The 19,536-nt window shown below is 47.5% G+C and overlaps 1 protein-coding gene across 3 annotated transcripts in view; it reads right to left on the minus strand.

Annotated features, from left to right (window-relative positions):
- tmtc2a (transmembrane O-mannosyltransferase targeting cadherins 2a) overlaps window positions 1-19,536 on the minus strand; it is a 52,630-nt gene that overhangs the window by 11,761 nt on the left and 21,333 nt on the right. For 2 of the 3 annotated variants that reach the window (XM_035604258.2, XM_047335988.1), the window contains 6 exons: window positions 12,216-12,831; window positions 2,888-3,722; window positions 2,593-2,707; window positions 1,636-1,721; window positions 698-882; window positions 312-390 (listed from right to left, as the gene is read on the minus strand). In XM_035604258.2, the coding sequence (XP_035460151.2) occupies window positions 312-390; window positions 698-882; window positions 1,636-1,721; window positions 2,593-2,707; window positions 2,888-3,722; window positions 12,216-12,831 (1,916 nt within the window). Of the gene's footprint in view, window positions 1-311; window positions 391-697; window positions 883-1,635; window positions 1,722-2,592; window positions 2,708-2,887; window positions 3,723-3,834; window positions 3,968-12,215; window positions 12,832-19,536 lie in introns of those variants that run through there. The other variant, XM_047335989.1, reaches the window with a different exon arrangement.

Here is a 19,536-nt window from a genome sequence, read left to right on the forward strand (position 1 = left end):
AGATCGATTCAAAGCTCGCTGCTAATGGAAGAAAAACATCTCAAATGGAAACATGCTAGATTCATCAGTGAAGCCAAACTCAGACCAACTTTCTTATTTTTTAATCTCATATCATAAACAACCACGTCGTTGTTCTTCGCAGCTGATAAAAATACATATCGCATGCACCATGTGGAAAAGTTGTCTCTGTCTACAACAGATTAATATTTCAAACAAGGTTTCAACAAACTACTGCGTTTCTTTCATTAGGATTGCGGTCGGTGGGTTTCAAATAAAGCTTCAGAGTGAAACAGGCTCCAGCAGTAACTTACCCATCATGTTAAAAAGGCTGTGTGGTGCAAACTGTTTGGGCATTTTCTGCACCGCTTCCTTATACACAGACAGGGCCTCCTGTAGAGGAGCAAAGAGAAGAAAAAAAGAGTGAGCTTAGCAAGTCCGGTTTTGGGTTTGTGTCAGCACAACGCAGACCTTGCAATTGAAGATATGTGGTTGAATCGAAAATGGTCGTAAAGTCAAAACCATTGTGAAAAGAAATAACAAAAGTATTTTGGTCCTGGTCTTAAATCACATTCAATAAGGTGACATGGAGGGGACACAAGGCACATGACCAGGAAACACTTTTCGTTCCAGCTTTCCACAATATTCCTCAGGTCCTTTTAATTTTTTTTTCTTTTTAGCAGGAACGACAAACACTGACCTTCTGCTGGCCCTGTTCGTGGAGCAGCTTCCCCAGGTTGTACAGGCAGCTGGTGACGGAGCTCTTGTGGGCGTGGGGGTCCTTCAGGTTCTCGTCGGGGATGTCGGCACACGTGAGGAAGGTGCGCTTGGCCTCGTCCAGGTTGCCCTGGTTCATCAGGATGATTCCCGTGTTCAAATAGGCCGCTGCGAGAGAGACGGGGGCGGAAGAGGTGAGTTTTCTGACACAGACACAAACACTGGACAACAACTTAAACTGTGGCTGTTAAAGGTTTGTTTACATGTGTAATTTTGGACTGGACCGCTTATACAAAACGATGATTATATACATATCAATACTTCAGAAATAAACGTTGTCAAATACACTGGATGGAGTATTTAAGAATGGGGGAGATGGATATTTAAAGATTCTGGGCGAATATGGACGTACAATGCTGCAGCCAAAAGGAGGCAGGACGGAGGTCAAGGGCAGATAATATGACCATGAGAAAATTAAGTAAGAACTAGAAATAAATGTGGCCGAAAGAGATTAAGCCAAGGGAGAAGTGAAGACACCTCATCAGCCTGTCCTCTCTCCCACGACTGTCCTTGGTAAAGCAGATGACGGAGCCTCATCACACACGCGAGCACTCGAGTGTGAGATTGAGTCTCTGTCATTTTGCCCGTCAAGCTGAAATGGCCTGAAAGTGCCCCCCCCAACGAAAGGCCACGTGGCAAATGGGTCACGTAGATGAGCATGGCAATTGGAGCACGGGGGCGATGATCCAATAACGGATCCTCAGCTCAGATTTAGTTAAACCAAACGAGGACTGGAGCCATAATAATGAGAGCAAAGTCATCTAATCGCGGATGGCGCTTCCCCCTTGTTTGTGACCACTTACGTCAACGTGTTTCGGCTACAAAACAAGACTCTTCTCTTTCTTGGGGGGATTTACTTACAGGCTAGTGTAGGTCGACTCCCAATGGCCAGTTTGTAGTAATGCAGCGCTTCGGCAGAGCGCTCATTCTCCTGCAGCAGCAAACCTCTGTCACACACACACACACACACACACACACACACAGAAGAAAAAAATGTGAGACATTTTACAAACACCGTCAACTGCAAAGCCGAGGATTTGTCTTGCTATTTTTAAATCTGTGAAAGGCAAAGTAAGCTTCGACCAAAACCACAGCACATCAAAGTGATGAGGGGGTTATGGGTGAAAGATAAGAAATAAGAAAACGCAGTCGTTTTTTGTTACGCTTTTTTACCAAAGATGCAATATACCAAACCATCCATCACGTTCAAATAGCACCTCTCTTTTAAAGAATGCCGAAACACCAGCCTTTGGTTTTACGCTCTCTCTCTCTCTCTCCCTGTATGTTGCTCTGCCAGCAAGGGACACGGTTCTGCTGCGAGGTTCTGACACCTCGCAGGATTGGAATAGGCTTTTTTTTGTTCCTTCTCCCACAGGCCCCCGCGAAACCTCGACTAATCAAATCAGTTTCAGAAGGTACAAAGAGCCACCAGGGAGACACAGAGTTATTTTCTCTTTGTCACACTCTTGCATCATGCCTCGCTCTGTCTGTGTCTCGCTTGCTTCGTTCCTCCTGTATTGGATCTATTTTTGTTTTGCCTTGTTAAAGTCCCCCCCCCCCGCCCCCCGTCTGTCACAGTCTCTCTCTTTATTCCGTCTCCTGGATTTATATCTGCCTCTCTTGTTCTTGGCTTGTTGCAAAAACTCTCGGGAGCAAAAATACAGGTGTTTTTTTTTATTTTCTCCTACACGGCTGTCAATTAAATAGCCGTGCGCAGGATTTTTTCCTACCTCTCCTTCTTTGCCACTGCGATCTCGAGTCGAGAAACTGTTTCATGTCAAGACACGCGGAGGAGGATCGGGCTTCTCAAACACTCACAGGTTGTACAGCATGTCGGCCATGTTCCCGCGGTAGTGCAGGGCGTTTCTGTAGGCCTCCTCCGCCTCGGCCGTCTTGCCCTGGTTCTTCAGCACGTTTCCCAAGTTTCCCCAGGCTGCAGGAGACGAGTCAGTCAGTCGAAAGTGATACGCGTTCGGTGGAAAAATGCAGTGAGCGGCGCTCGTTTGAAAAACTCGTGGCCACAACTTACACAAACAAGAGGCAAGAATCGGGCAAAGGATTTGCTGGACACTTTTGGAGCTACACAGAGATTACTCAAAGAGTCCACTCTTACCTTTAGCAGGATTTACACTGATCCCGGACCTGTAGAGATTCTCCTCGTTGCTCCAGTCCCTGTTTCTTTGAACAGTCCGGAGTCCATTGAGCAGCACTAGTCCCACACAGAGACACGACAGCGAGGCCTTGCAGCCTCTAGTCCGCAGTCTGACATACACTGTCCTTGCACCCGCGGCAACCAGCAAACAAAAGCCTATGCTGGGAATGTAAAGCACCCTCTCCGCAATTACGAAACCTACATAAAAGAACAGGTTGGCGGCTGGGATGAAGGGCAGTGACAGGATGCTCAGTGAAAACAGTACTAGGTTTTCTGTAGGGGGCAGGGATGTCCGGGGCGGGCAATGGTGGAGTCCGGCCGACCCATTCAGGGCGGTCTTTGGCGGCCCGTGGTCTGTGTTGTGGTTTGTGTCCGGAGCGTGGCAACCGTTCCCGTTCGTGATTGCTTTCCCATTAGTGACATGGGCCTTGCCATTGGTCTCCTTGGCTTTGGAAGCGGTGCCACGGAGGCCAAACAGAGCCAGGAGCACAAAACCGCCGCAGAAGGCAACAGTGTGAAGGTTCCTCCAGTCGGCCAAGGATCGGACCAAGGGCACGGCATCCATGGACCAGTCGAAGCTCAGCCTGTCGGGGCACAGCAGGAGCCAGGCGTTTGCGGCGGGCAGGTGGAGGAAGGTCAGTGTCCGAGTGAGGACGTGTGGCGAGTCGGCCGCGGGGTTGTCCGAGTTGGAGAAGTTGGGAGGCCTGTTGCCCATCCAGTAGAGACGGGCTGACAGCAGAATCACTCCCCAGGAAGCCAGCATGCCAAGACTCAGCAAAACACTCATGTTCTTTTTCTGAAAGTGAGTGAGGGGAGAGAGAGAGAAAAGGGAAAAGTCATGCTTAAGGAAAACACCTAAATCAACATTTTGGTCAAAGCCCCGGCTTTTTGTCTGTGTTCCAGGGCACCTGAAGTTGTTTTCCCTCGGAGAGCTATTTTTAATTTCTGTCGAGTTACTCGAGATCTGGATCGGAGCAACAGGGGCCAAGCCTCTGTGGATTCCAAGACACACATTCCACAGTGTGTGAAGATGTTCATCATTATGGGCATCCGGGATCTGATTCATAAAATCATCTTTAAAAGAAAAAAAACATAACAAAGTCATCTCTGGAATGATTTTGAGAGCTGTCTGGAGCTTAAACCACACTCCCTTGTACAAGTATACAGTTCTCTGTAACACCGGCACACAAATTAAAACGCGCCACAGCCAGAAACAACGGCGCTCTGTTAACATGAAAGAGGTAAAGTATGACACATTCAAACCGGCGGGAGCCGCACCGGGATCCGGACAGCTGCGCTTTGTAATAGACGTCGTCACCTTCAGTCAGCAGCAACGACTGTTTACATCAAGAAATAGTCATCTTAAATGGATTATGTCATATTGAAAGTGATGAAAGACGCATTGTTTTGAATTTCACTTTTTTTGGTCAGACGGGGAAATTTGCAAGTGTCAAGAACATTTTTATTAAAGGATAACAAGGGGAAACCCAAAGTCAGTTAGAGAGTAAAAATCTATGTGTTTCCATAAGGATTAATTCTATCATTCTCCATATATCCGTAATCCTCACTCCCTTCAGTTCTGATCTAGTTGGGGTCAACTTTGAAGTAAATGTGACGCATGAGAGGCCTTTTCCCTCCTAAGTCTCTCCTCGTCGCCTGTCAGAGTCGCGGCGAGTGTGACTGGTAATCAGCTTGGGGCCTTATTGTGTTGGTATGTAGATGCTGTTTACATCTCATAAGAGCATTAATTCTGTAGCATGATCGCCATCAGGTCTCCAAGGTGTCACGCAACGCCGTTCCCCACACCGTCACACGCCAACGGCACGCTTGCAGCAACTGAATGGTCCCTTTTATAAAGTTTGAATAGCCCTAAGCTCAAAGTTATGTTAAACTCCAAATGGCTGTATTGATACACGCTTGGAGCGAAATAGATTTTGGTGAGTGACTGCAACATAAATAAATCAGGAGGAAAATATCTTTTACATTCAAAGCCAGGAACTATACTCCCCAGGGCCAAAAGTATAATTCATTTCAGTTACTTCATGACGGGCTGAGTTTCCGCAAGCCAGCAATTCGACTTACAGTTGCTGGGACATGACAAGGTTGTACGATGACATCCTTGACCCGTTGACCTTACGCACGGGGGTCGTTAAATCACATTCGTCAGTGTCAGCGGGGAGAGAAATGGGCGTACGGACCCGACGGCAGCGAGACATTGTTCGTTTGGTTTCCCGTCCGTCGGACTTCATCAATACCACATTTTGATACGATTCGTTCTGAAACCCATTACTGCGTGAATCTGATTTAATCGCGCGTCTTTGCCAACTGTAAGCAAAACGGGTTTCATTTAGTTTCATTACGCACTGATCAAACTGGAATGTCACAGAGGGAAAGACTTATTGTTGGCGACAGCCTGGCACGGGCTTGACCCAACAAAAAGAGCTCCTTATTCATGCTCCATGCCGGCGTTCGCCCTGTGGATTAAACGCAACATAGCAGCGTGAGCGGCGATCACAGAGATGCGTTGCTCACTTCCTACTTTCCGAGCCCATTTGTTCTGTCCGAAGAGCCGGTGTGCGCATGTTTGCATCCTGTAAGAACTGTTTAACTTGTGTAGTATCACAGCACAGGACAAGGTCAAGTAGATGTGTTATCAGTATCGTCTTTGGTATAACTGATAATCACCATCACAGTCTCCATAACTCAGAGTGCTGATCCAGAATAGCCCTACTTTTGCTTTTATCTCCCTATTGAGTTTACTCTAATATAGTTACAATTTAGACTCTGTATAATCTGCTTTGAATTAATTGCACAATAGGCTGATGGCACATGGTGCAGAAAGAATGGGCTTTCATTTGTCTCATTAACGACCATTTGACTGAAAAGTTCCCTGACCGAGTTTGAGTAAGGTCATGCGTGCACTCTCAGGTACCATAACACAACTTATCCGACCCAACGGCCCACATTGGGATTAGATTAAGAGCTTTTGCATTGACTCCCATGACCTCCTGGCTCCAGTTCAGTTATTGATTTCTCCAGAGCTGACATGGAAAAGCATGTTCCTTCGCGCAGGCTTGGCCGGGGGGGGGGGGGGGGGGGGGGGGGGGGGGGTGGGAGGAATCAGGGCACAGCAGCTAGTTGTGGAAAGCCACGTGTCAGTCGGAAGATGGAAAAGGGGCCAGTTCGACGAGCGGGGAGGTAGTAAGGGGACTGCGAGTGGAAGAAGAGTGGATATCGATCTGGAAGCTGAAAGGTGGTACACAAAGATAAGAGAGAGTCTCTTTTACACACACAAAAAAAGGAGGGGAGGGGTGTGCTTATTGACGGACGAGCCCATATTGACTGTCGAGGGAGGAAACTGTCTGAGGAATCCAATTTTGCTTGGTATCAGAGGATAAACCAATTCAAGCAAGAGAGGCATTCGTGGTATTTAGGTGAATGAGCTTCATTCTACCCCTCGCTGCCGCTGTCTATTTCTTAATCGTCCCTTAATGGACTTTCTGATCAACCCACACACGCACACACACACATACACACACACACACACACACACACACACACTTTGGTGAGTGGAGTCTGATTTGGCTATTCGGCTACTTTTATGATTTCACAAACTCGGCAATGAACAGTCGTTTCCAAGCCCAACATGACCAACTTTTTAATAAGTGAGTCGTCGTACGGAAGGCCAAAAAAAGCGAAATAGTTTGTTGTTGTTCTTGTTGTTTGCCATGATAATTATCTGTTAAAAAAAAGTTCTGATTCATTTTTCTCTGCAGAATTTGCGTCGCATATGGAGCCCTCGTCGATGAAGTCGACAGTCTTGGATTTCTACTGGGCTATCTTACACGTGTGTTAACGCTGTCAATGGCGATTAACTTCTGGAAACATGGTCACATCATGCGATGCCGTTTCATATTACATCCGAGTCTCGGCTTGTTATCGATGGGAAAATCACACAACAGCAAAAAAAAACAAAAAACACCGATGTCTGATCGAAATCCCTGCAGAACTAGTTGCAGCTATATGTCCGTGGAGACTCCCACTCATCCAGGAGCAGTTGAATCCAGGGCAACTTGCGCTCGGTTGTGGACACTTGAGGACTCTCCCTCCTCGGCCAAGAGGCTTCTTCAGTTTTAAAGAACTGACTGAGTTCACTTCCAGCTATGATTGATTGACCTCCATGAGATGTGTATCCACCGAGCGCACGGACTGGCACTGTTCCCGGACAACCGTCAAACGTTAGACGCCGTTCGCTCCAAGCCTTTGAACCCAACACTCTTCCACATGTGCATCTCCTCCACTCTGGATTCTCATTTTGGAAATTCATCGTCAATTTCAGTGGCGTTCCCTCAACTCTGTTTTTTTTTCTCTTTTTCTTTCAGTTTATTATCCACTTTCTTTATTGAATCAACCCATTCTCTCATTTTCTCCATCTCTCTCTCTCTTTCCACATATAAACACACAGTGTTAAGCTCTCGAGCCTCCGTCTTTCACCGGTGCTATTGGTTTTTACCCTTTTTGACTTTATTAAACCCAGAAGTGTGTGGTCTGACTGTTGACACTGTAGCTCGCAGAGAGTTTAAAACATGTCTGAAGAAACAGCGGGACGCGGCCGACTTCCATACGTGCAATGTTTAAAGCCGCTGCGGAGTGACGCAGGACGGCGGGGGAACAATCTCCCCGGCTTTCCTTGTTAAGTCGTGTCCAATTTAAACGGCTCATAACTCTTTCGAACAGGCTAGGCTGATCGTGCATGGTATTTTTTTGTCAGCTACTTGTTTGAGTGATTTGAATTAAAACCTTGTCATCCTCATAGTCTATTAAAGCTTAATGGTGATTGATTACACATTCCTTTTCATACGGACAAAACTAACAGAAAAAGTAAGTAACGTTAAAGTTTAACTGCCAACCCTTCTTTGAGTTAAAGCTGCATTGGGGAGCCACATCGGCCGACCGTGGGGGCAATTCCTCCTCGCTGACATGCGCGTGGAAAGGTCTTTCGGTGCCTTGGACGCAGTGTGTTTGCACAACGCACATCCAGGGGTGCTCATATTTGATGCATTAGACTGTGATGAAAGATAAATATGAGGCGTGCATCCAGTTCTTCTTTCCAGCTTTTTAATGTGCTCTGCATTCTCCCGACTGAGAGAGATGGAACGCAGAGCCACCAGACGGCAGCATGTCTGGCAGCGGGAGGGCCGACTTTGACAGAGTGACCCACTTAACCCCACACTTCCCTCAGATGACTCTATATTAAAGATAGACATCTTCACTTCTTGCATGGCCCATAATCCCCGCCCACACCCATGTTAGCGCAATGACACACGAGCCCGACCGTGAGCAAAACAAAGGTCACGCTGGGCGACGGCGATAAGGGCGGAACCCGCTGGTGGCGGCAAACAGGAAATCCGACAGTCCCATTTTGGGTCGGCGGTCGCGGCCCACGTGGCCGATGAAGGCATGCGGCCTCCGTCGCCCGCGTAGACCACGTCCTCTGAAAGAGGCGGTTCCCTGAATTGGGACACCAAGATGGCAGCCCCCCTACCTACATGGATATCTCGGCTACATCTGAAAAACGGGGCTGCCGTCGGTGTTGACTTGACATTTAAAGTTTGAGTAATACCGGTTGTGTTATGCAGGGATTCTTGACGCTTTTGATGCGATGTCGTGAGTCTAATTTAGCTCAGCTGAGGCCCTTTCCCCAGTCATCGGGTGTTTTTTTGGTAGTTTGCCTATCTTTCAACAGATCATAAAATGATAATCGTCCTACTCCTGAACAATCTGTCACCCCTCGCCCCCGAAATGAGGGGCTTTCACAGCCGAATGCTTCCTGCCACGGGATAATTGGCACCGCATTCCCCGAGGCCGTCAGCCGGTCGCGCTGCGCGCCCGCAGCTCTCATTGAGACAAATGAGGAGGAGGGGTCCGTAACACTTACAGTGCAAACTGGTGAGGACACCATCAAATCCCTCCAATGTCCACGTGCCTGTGGCCAAAAAAAGCTGTCATCCTTCATTTGGTGCCGGGTTCATCGACTGAGGTGACAAAAAACCGAGGGAGTGGAACTATAGAGGATTAGGAAGAGAGATTGAAAGTCCTCCCATTTAATCCAGTCATTTTTCTTTTATCTACATTTAATTTCACAGCTTTGATAAGACATCATTTTTTTTTTATGTAGTAAATGCTTAAAATCGCGGCTCAATATCGAAACAAATGCCTTCTGATGAGATCAATCCTGCCATTCCGAGCTTCCACAGTTTGGCCTCAGGTTTAGCAGAGAGATCTCTGATTTGTCAGCAACACCAACATAAGCAAATTACGTCGCCGGGCTGTCTGGAGCCTGGGGCCTCATTCATCAAGCAGTTTCTTTTTGCCCACTGACAAAACTGAAAAGTACAAAGAACAAAGACATTATGTTCTTATGATCCTGGCATATACGACTCGTTATGCCTCGTCAACAGAGCGCCGAGTCAACACAGCACCTTCCTCGGTTCCCATCTATCACTTTGTAACTCTCCCTCTTCGTCCCTCGGTGTCTCATTTGAAATCTCATCTCGGTCTGATTAGGGAGCTAATAGGATGAGAAATGGAGCGCCGGCCCTCTGTTACACAGAAGGCGATTTGCATCTCCTTATTGTTCGTGGCCGCGGTGCTGCAGCGGCCAGGTCATGTGATGTGGAGGATTTTAGAAGAAATGGAAAAATCAAGAATGAATAAATATTACATTCTGCAATCTCTCCACCTGCTATCCAATTGGGCAGCAACTGATTGGGCTTCAGGAAAACGCCAAGTGGACCATTCCCAAAGGGCCTTTAGGGCACAGTGGGCGACAGAGGCCGAGAAAAGATAAAGGAAAGGAAGTGAGGGCATAGTTTCCCTCCTCTCTTGCTTGTTCTCTCTCAATATCCCTCTCCCTATTGTGTGCCCGTGCGTCCCCGAGACGTCTGGCTTACAATCGAGGGAACAATTGCCCCCGCGCCTGGGCCCCGGCACCAAAACGAGCTCCCCGCCAAGATGGCCGTGACTGGGGCAATAACGGGAGGGGCATTGCCGGAGTGATAAACCCTCCAGATGTGTCGGTGGCGGCGGGAGACGCTGGGGAGTTGGCAGCGGTCCTTTGACGGGGATTATTCTGGCCGGGGCTATTGTGCCTGGGCAGCGGGGTGGAGGCTGCTCGATGATCAGCCCGCTCTGCTGCATAATAAACACAAGGGGGAAAAATGTGATTCTTCAGGGAGGGTTCTGACAAGCACCGAGGGCTGATGAAATCTTTCCCGCTGTAATGCAACAGTGCTCCGCGTCTGTCAGGTTGTGGTTTTCGTTTCGCCACTCTTTTTTTCTCTTCTTTTCAGGAGCCAGATTGCAGAGCCGGGCGCAACAGGCTGGCAGATTGAAAGGTGAGTTTAAAATTTATATAAAAAACCAAAAAAAAAGAAGCTTGGAGTCTCGGAGGGAGACGGGCGGGCGGGCAAAAGGGAAAAGCTTGGTAACAAAAATCAACTCTGGTAGAAAAAGCAGGCAAAAACTGGGATGAACGCACCGAACCATAGAGAGGGAACATGGCAGGAGCAAAGCAGTAGGGATCCGGAAAAGGTGAAATATGTCAAATTTGTGTCTGAGCAAAGTAGGGCAATTCAACAAATGCGTAGTTGTATGTATGCCACCAAAAATAACTTTCCATTTGGTTTCCATGGTGTTTTTAACAAAGCCACAGAGGAAAATACAGAGGTAGTTTGTAAGGTTGTATTCCATCACATTATTTCTCTCTCTAAGAGAGGGAACCTCGAGTTACAATTGCTTTCCTGCTGCATGCGTAGCTACTCACACATGATTTAGTAGAATACAATTTGAAAGACAGGTGTTGTGTTGCATCTGCTAAGGTCTGGCGGTTGCGAAAGCGCGCACACACGTGCGAGTCGTTCCTGCTGAGCACAGCGAAGAAGAAAAACACCATAACTCCCTCCCTCTCCCTCTCTCTCTCTCTCGCTCTCTCTCCCTCTTTCTCTCTCGCCGCAGTGAGCCTGATCTCTCTGGGCTGCTCGCTGCAAAGCCCTTAAACAACAGTCGTGGGTTATCGTTCTGCCAGAAACAACTACTGGAGAAGCTTCCCCGCAGGTACAGTAAAGCCTTGAACTTTTGGAGGTGGAATGTGTTTTCATTTGGGCGGCGGCGGCGGCGTAGAAACCGTAAATAAGAGTCACGCACACCGGTCGGAAATAGGCTGGAATTCCATAGGATGTTGAAGATGTACTGTACACAATTGCAACACTAACCTCGCAACAAACAGAGGTATTTATAGATGTTTCCACAAGCAGAAACTGCTATAAAATGATCCCATTGCACACACACGCACACACACACACACACACACACACACGCACACACGCACACACACACACAGTCAGAGCCAGACTGTCCTTGCTCCATAAACCCAAGGGGACTTTTTATTATAGTAGTTATGCCTTTTACGAGGGCCATCATGTTGGCTAAGGAGCTGTTTCTCTAATCAAAATGTGGAGAGCCTGTGCGAGGAGGCTTTCCAGTCAAAGAAACTGATTCCCATAATCAGATGAGTCACTGCACCAAGGTTGTCCACCTCACGTACTTTAGTTTGGAAGGGGGAGGTGTTGTCCTGCAGAGTTCTCCTGCAGAGCAAGCATTCTGTGAGTGCGCGCGTGTGCACGTGTACATTTGGACAGCTTCCTCGACAAGTGCACCAAAGCACTTCCCAGAGTAGGATGTGTTATTGTTTTTCTGCACATACCTTGATGTCACCCGCCCGAAAATAGCTTTTTCCTGCCCAACCTCTCCGTGCCACGGATGAACGCGCACACACGCACACACACACACATAATGAGGCCGAGGCGCTAATATCTATTCCTAGATTTCCTTTGCATTAATGCGTGTCTATTTACTGCAGCAAATTGAAGTCGGTGGCAGCGTTGCGAGGAAGTGGAAAACTTCCTCCTCTGCATACGGTTTCCTCCTGTTGGCGGCTGACAAATGAGCACACTTTGCTTTTCACGCACCAACTGTGTGGCTTGTACTGGCAAGCCGGCTTTTCCTAATTACACACCTGACAAAATGCGAACGCACACCATTCCCACACAAACAAATAGAGTTAAGTACTGTGTACGCGCAAAAACACTCAATCCGCCGTGCAGGAAACATTAACAGCTGGCCGGCCGAGGTTTGCCTCTGAGGTAAGGAAGAGGAAACCGGATATTCGGGGACGCCAAGACAAGGGTCAGTGAACAAACACCGGCCCGGGCAGCGTGCGCACAGTTACCTTTCCCAACAGGAGGAGAAGTGCCTGGCGAAGTCGGAGTCTCTGGAACACAAACAGGTCATAAACCGCCGACACGGCCAGCACGGTCATCCCCTGTTCCTTCCACAGCATGCTGGCCGCGGCGCACCACAGGCTGCCCAGCATCCAGCCCCAGCAGCAGGTGACTGATATGCCACCACCTCTCCCGGCCCCCGAGGCCCCGCGAGGGTCCTGGCGAAGTCCGCAGTGTCTCGCATAGCAGAGAAGGGACAGCAAGAAGAACAAAGCGGCGCCGACATCCGCCCTGCCCACCACGCCGGCCACCGCCTCGGTGTGAACCGGGTGAGATGCGAAAAGGAGACCGGCCAGCAGGCTCCACGATCCTCCGCCCAGGAGCGGGCGACTGAAGGCCGTGAACAGGCCGGTGACCAGGCCGTGCAGCAGCACGTTCAGCAGGTGGTAGCCCCAGGGACGCAGGCCGTGCAGGGCGTAGTTGAGGCGGAAGGAGAGGCTGCAGAGTGGACGGAAGGACTTGTGGCTGCCGCTGTGGGTGAGCAGGGTGCCCCAGAAGTCGTCGTACAGCACGTTGGTCCACGGAGTCTCAGGAAGGAGGTCCTGGTTGGTCTTGATGGCTCGGCTGGAAGAGCAGAAGAAGAAAAAAAGGGAGCTGACCACAGTGAACCAAAACCGGTGAAGTTGTCGACCATAAAACCAAAACAAGTTTTTATTTTACATCATAGTAAGCCAACCCTAAAAGTGGATTGTAACAGTTTTGAGCTTAGCAAAACTATCATAAAACAGAGCATTTTAACACATGAAAAAATGAACAAATCTGTAATTTTCAAATGAAATCATTCCCCTGGCATCTTGACACACACACACACACACACTGGATGAGCAGCACGGCCTCATGTGGAATAGCGCCCTCCACCCTAATGAGCCACGCATAAGTGAAATTTAATAGACAAACGCAAAGAGCGCGGCAAATGCAATAAACAGGCCACAGAGCCTGTTATTGAAGACACAGACGTGTGCTCTTATTCACACACACACACACAGCATGCACATATGTCACAGTGTACCTGTGCACACACACACACAAGGACAGGTGGTTCCACGCCCCAGGGGCTGCTGTGGATTCTCATAATTAGTGGTTCATTACACGCGTTCGCGCACACTCACTCGCTCACATGCTGCAACAAACGAGCTCACCACGGGGATTGAGAGGAGGCAGCGGCAAACAACTCTGAGAAGAATCTCCAACGAGATGTGCGGCAAAGAAAAAAAAGAAATCGGACATTTGATCGGAGATAAAGCTGGCAGGTATCAGTCTACTCAACAACACTACCTAATCTAACTTAGAAGTCAGTTGTCTTTTTTTCTTGTTTGAAATGATGGTCATTGTAGCAGTTCATAACACTATGACACTGATTTTTACAAACAAATACAGATCTGCTGTGGTTGTGTGTGTGTGTGTGTGTGTGTGTGTGTGATTACTCATTTCTGCTTGAGATGTGTCAAACCGCTGTGTCAACACCTGGGGTGCCAGATTTAATAAAGTCGGTTATGAGCTACAAACTTAATAGAGACTTCTTTTATTAAACTTTGGATCATCGGCTTCACAGCCGCCATTGACAGAAGGATAATAATAACTTGATGCAATGTTGATTATCACTAAGGCGGCTGGTGGCTTTATAAACACAACAGTCAGCGCTGTAGGCATCGCCGCCTAATGAGTTGCCTTCGAGCTGAGCCGAGCACCGGGGAACACAAAAGAAAATCTTATTTTAAAATCACATCATAGTGAATGTAAAAAACGACTAATTATAAAAGACACCCATACTATATAGACCAACTAGAAGGTGGGGGGGGGGCGAAAAAGCAGCGAGATATTTTTTTCAGCCATGCCTCCTATTATATTTTCATGTCGCATCATGAAAACTTGAGTTAGATGAGAACTACTGGCATCGACATCGTGTTTCCAGGATTTGATCGACCTGACCTCAGGTTTTGATTGTTATTAACGCCGCTGTCGTTGGTGCATGTCACAGCGGAGAGGGAAAAGAACTGCGACGGGGGGGGCTAGCCGAGGACTTCCTTTGTCTAGAGATTGTAACTTGGAGCTGAGAGCACAGAGGGAGGGGGGGGGGGGGGGGGGGGTGTTGAGCCACAGCCTGTACAGAAAAAGGAGCATGTGATAAAATATAAAGAAAAAAAAAGGAGAAAAAAAAAATAGGATAATAGGATGGACAGAAATAAGAAGATCAAGTGTCAACGCGATAATCGCTCAATGAATTATCCCTCGTTCAATCAAAAATGTGTTCTCCTTCAAGCCTGCAGCCCTGGCATCGCGTGAGCCGTAGTAAATTCCTCCATTTCCCAGGATTGTTCTCCGTCGGAGAGAGAGGCGAGCCTGCGTTTCTCAGGCTCTGCAGCCAGAGTGGAACTCTCCCTTGTCCGATATTTCTATGGGCCGAGTGCATTACATCATCCAGGTTTACCAACCTCTTCCTCTTTTACTGTACTTCCACCACGAGCCCATTATTCATAAAAAATGTTTAACAGTCCCACTACAGTGGGGCCGAGCAGGATTTTGAAGGCTGGGCGGATTCGGGATACGAGCGCAATAAACATACAGTGCGATGTGATAATTATGGACATTGAAGGTTTTATTAATTCCGGATTTACACGGAGTGCCATGTCTTGCGAGTATATGGGCCATGCCAGTCTCACATTACCACGAGGCTCCGTAATGATCCTCAAACTTCACATAAAAAGATTTTGATTCATTACTGTCAGAAATAGAAACTCTGCCACTGAGGCCTCGTTTTACCACTTCTCCTGCCCCCACGGCGGGCAAAAAATAGGCACATTATCAAATTGGAAAACATGGCTAGATTCACCCTCCCTCGTGTCCCTTGGCATGACTTGTGTCTCAATGCTCTCTGGTGATAAATAATTTAAATATTCAAATCAGCGCCAACCACTCATCTCCTTCCCCGGTGCTGCCCGGCGCTGCGAGGATGAAAAGAATGCATTAGCCATGAGGGTTTGGGATTGGATTGAAAGTGCTGGTTCGTGTGTGTGTGTGTGTGTGTGTGTGTGTGTGTGCGTGTGTGGCCAACGGAATAAATAGTTACATGCAAAGTGTCTGTCTTTGTGTCCGCGAGCTTGTGCACATGGGCGAGAGTGTGTGCTGACGGCTTCATTGAGGCCCGGCGCTGCGGCGCTGCAGATAGAGTGGTCTCCCGGAGTGATTGCTCTTACAGAAGGGGGTCTTTTGTATTCAGCCACCGTATATGGGCCAGGCAGGCAGGCAGGCAGGCAGGCAGGCAGGCAGGCAGGCAGGCAGGCAGGCAGGCAGGCAGGCAGAGAGGCAGGCTAGCGGGGGCACTCCATTCACAATCCTCAAAGTACAGGACGGGTTTGGTCTTTTCAGGTTTTTGGTGGCGGCGGCGGGGGGGTGGGATGGGGGTAAAATCGGAGGGATTTCCATCAGACGCTGAAAAGAGACATTAGCGGTTGGGGATTTTTTTTTTCTTCTTCTTTTTGAGGTCCATTTGTAATAGGGTGAGGTCTCCTTTCACCTGTCCACTGCTTTTGATGAGGAGAAAATTGGCCGGCTCTCAGCGCTTGGGTATGTGTCTTTTCAATATGCAAATGTGGCAGTCCACCGCCTCCCCAACAGTGATCTCACCACCAGCGATTTCTCTTTTTCATGCACTGGGGGCCTCTTTCGGGGACAGTAGGCCAACACTCGTACAAACACAAGATGTATTCTGTTTCATTATTATTTGTCTTCCAATTTCTAATCAAATAATGGTAATGGGATCCAACATCTTAATAAATAACAACTATGGAAGCTTTTTTCCCCAAAGGTTATCCTTGATCGTTACGGATTAAGATGAATATTTACTGGACTTCAATTGAAGCCAAGTTGAAACCAAGTTCTCAGGGCACAGACACATTCACATGACAAGACACACAGATTATGAAACCATACTTGTATCACTGCAATTTCTATTCACATATAAGCAAATCAATAGCAGTAAAGGTTGTACTGATTATAAAACAGCTATTCCAAACCAAAATAGAGAATTGCTGTGGAATTTCAAATTGCAAGTCCAGCGAATCATGACACATTCGTCATTTGATCAGTCAGTCCATGTACCGTAGTCGTCTCCAATTTGCCAATTATGTCCGTTAATGATCTCAACAACAACAACAACATGGCAAAGTCATTTTAATTTTCTAATAAATTTGGGAATGGAATTTTAGCCCACTTGAGTGCATCTGTGCGTGTGTTTGCATATTAAATATCTCTCTGTGGACTTCAGTGCAACAAATCAGTGCAGTCTTTTTTTCCGCCCTCTGGCCTCTCCTGATCAAATGCACTAAGTTGTTTATCCAAGGCTTCAGCTGCAGTTTAAATCACGTAGGCCCCGGCGATTATTCCTCGAGTCTAACTCTCGTGAGGCAGAGGAGTCATGGAGACGCATTCACTCCCTCTCTTCCTCTCTCTCCTCTCGCATCCTGGAAAGAGTGGCTTCCTTGATTGCATCCTTGTGAAGTCCAGTTTACACAAATTTCAGATGACAACAACACTTAAGGTTCATTCCTCTCATCCTCTCCGCGGTCTGACTGAAGACACAAAACTTTGCTTCTAAATGCTTTTGTGTGATCTACTAAAAGGGACAACAATATTACATGCTTTGTAAAAAAACAACACACTTGCGTCTTTGGGCCAGATTGTCCGTCAGTCCAACCTCACATCCGCAGTACATGGTAAACTGCCATCACTTCCTCTAAGCACTAATCAGGACTGGGTGAATTACAACCTTCGCCAGCAGAGCGCATCCTCCTGCTCCCTGACGGGCAGTAATGAGATGGATTAGAACAAACATCATAAAAAAAACAGCACGAGTAATGCATACTGGCCCGGACATTATTTCACGGATGTCATCGCTTCTTCCTGCTTTTTCTTTTCAGGCCGTCTTAGGTTCCAGCCACCTGCTTCCCCCCACCTCCATCCATTCGTAATTTCTGGATTTAATGAACTTCTCCTCCATCCTCCTGATTCCCTTCACTCTCCGCCTGTTTTGTTTTGTACCATCTCCCTTATTAGCTGCATCTGCTGCAGTAGCCTGCTCCGGAGCCACGCTCCTCACCGTGCACCTCGTCTGGCAATCTGAGTGCTAATTAGAGCACACAGACGGAGAGCCGCAGCAGACAGGCCTGTTCCTGAGCTGGTGCACCGCTGAAGCAGACACACCAGGAGTGACAGGAGTAACAGCAAGGCAGAATTATTAAGATGAGGACAAAAGCAAATCCATATCGCAGAAGCACAGAGGGAACCGCGGAGGCAGAGTATAGCTGCCAATTTTTTCCCCGCATGAATTATCACGTGTTTGCACATTCGCTTGTTACGAAACGGTATACATAAAAATCAGACCCAATCAACAATCAAATTTGATCTGAATATATGTGATTATGTGCCGGCTTCAGGAAATTTTGATTTGGTATTTGATTTGCGATCTGATATTTTTCTTGATCATTTAATTATCTCCACATGAATCAAAAATAAAAGTCATTGGCTGCCATATTGGCCCTGAAATCAGCGAAAGGCTTACACAGAAACACAGCAACATAATGATGAGTGTGTTCAGCTGCAATGATAAAGTTGATCAACTGTTTTCATGAACAATAAATCCTTTTAATATTTCCTTAAGCAAAACTGCCAAAAATTCGTGATTGCAGCTTATCCTTGTAAGAATTTAACAATTTTCTTTTTCTCATACGATCCTTCACTGGATCTCTTTGTGTTTTAGACTGTTGGCCGAATAAAAAAGAACACGTGAGAACATCTACTCGGGCTGTGGCACATAATAAGGCACACCTTTCCGATTTCTGACATTTTTATAGACTGATTAGTCAAGAAAATAATCAGTAGAGCCCTAATTTAAAACATAATCATAATCATCATTAAAGCAACTGACCGACTTGTCAAAAACAAACGCTTGATAATTCACTGGCGGTAAATAGAAGCGATTGATTTAAACATCAAGTTTTTTCTGATATATCCGATGCAAAGTGCTCTGCAGTGGCGGTGGGCCCGCCACCAACCACTGATTGCAGCTTAATTTCGACTCAGCCTCACGAGCACCAGCAGTGGGGTGAAGGGCGGTGTATTAAAAGGAGAACAGGCGTATGTGCGGGTGGGTGTTAGGGTCCAGATCACCTCCGTGCTAATCCAATACTAACAGGATTAGAAAGTGATCATCGAGTGCATGGAGTTTCTGAGACCTGCATGGAAGGTCGCGGGTCAAAGAGTAATCTGATTCAAGGTTGCGTGCAGTGTGTGTGTGTGTGTGTGTGTGTATGTGTGGGCTCACTCGCACTGCACATGAAGAATGACACAACATGTATAAGATAAGTTCCATGTGGTGTTGCAGTTGGCAGGAAAACACTGTTCGGGGGCTTTGTTCCCTGCGAACGCCACAGCTGGTTGAGGATAAAAATCCCATAAATCTCACCTCGATGGTCACTCGAGCAGGGAGCGTATTGTACTGCACCACATGAGGCAACTGAACACGTGGAGATCTGGTCTGGGGTTTTTTTCACTCCTAGGGGTACCTACCCATCCATCACAGTGCAGGGTTGAACGATCATGCGTAAAGCCATTATTGCCTGCTGGCCGGGCCTGAGTGATTCATTCACTGGCTCATTATCGGCCGCTGTAATCCTGCCAGTATGTGGACACAGCACAATGCAGGCAATAAGGAGATGGTGATGTTGAAAGAGTGACATGTTGAGAGAAGCCAGAGCACTATAGCCTGTCTTCGTCCTCAGTAACGGCTCCGCTGTAGGCTACACATATTCACACAGACGACACATGAAGACGCCGATCCAATTTGCCCTCAATTTCTATCAGCCCTTTGTATCAGTTTAAGTTTGTGTATCTATAGGCCGAAAAGGTCAGGAAGTGAGTATTAAGGGCGTGTTCAAACATCATACATCAACAACACCACTGGCAGAACAATACCCCAGCCAGAAGTGGCACCGCTACTTTCCCACACTCCGTCCCACGCCATACTGGCACGGAATATGGGGGGGGGGGGGGGGGGGGGGTGAATAAATGTCCAGATAGCATTCATAAAACTCTGTCATGCTGCCAGTGGTCAAGCTGTGAAAGATTTATGCGTAGCTGTGCCGAGGCTCTTCCCTTTTCCTGGTGTGTAAGACGGAATTTAAATTAATATGGCAGTTTTTAATGCCGCCGGCTAAGATGTAATTATTTGCTTCTTTCCATCATTTCAAATGTGTGAACATGGATGAACTGCTC

This window comes from Scophthalmus maximus, chromosome 12 (assembly GCF_022379125.1).
Source record: "Scophthalmus maximus strain ysfricsl-2021 chromosome 12, ASM2237912v1, whole genome shotgun sequence".
Taxonomy (NCBI): domain Eukaryota; kingdom Metazoa; phylum Chordata; class Actinopteri; order Pleuronectiformes; family Scophthalmidae; genus Scophthalmus; species Scophthalmus maximus.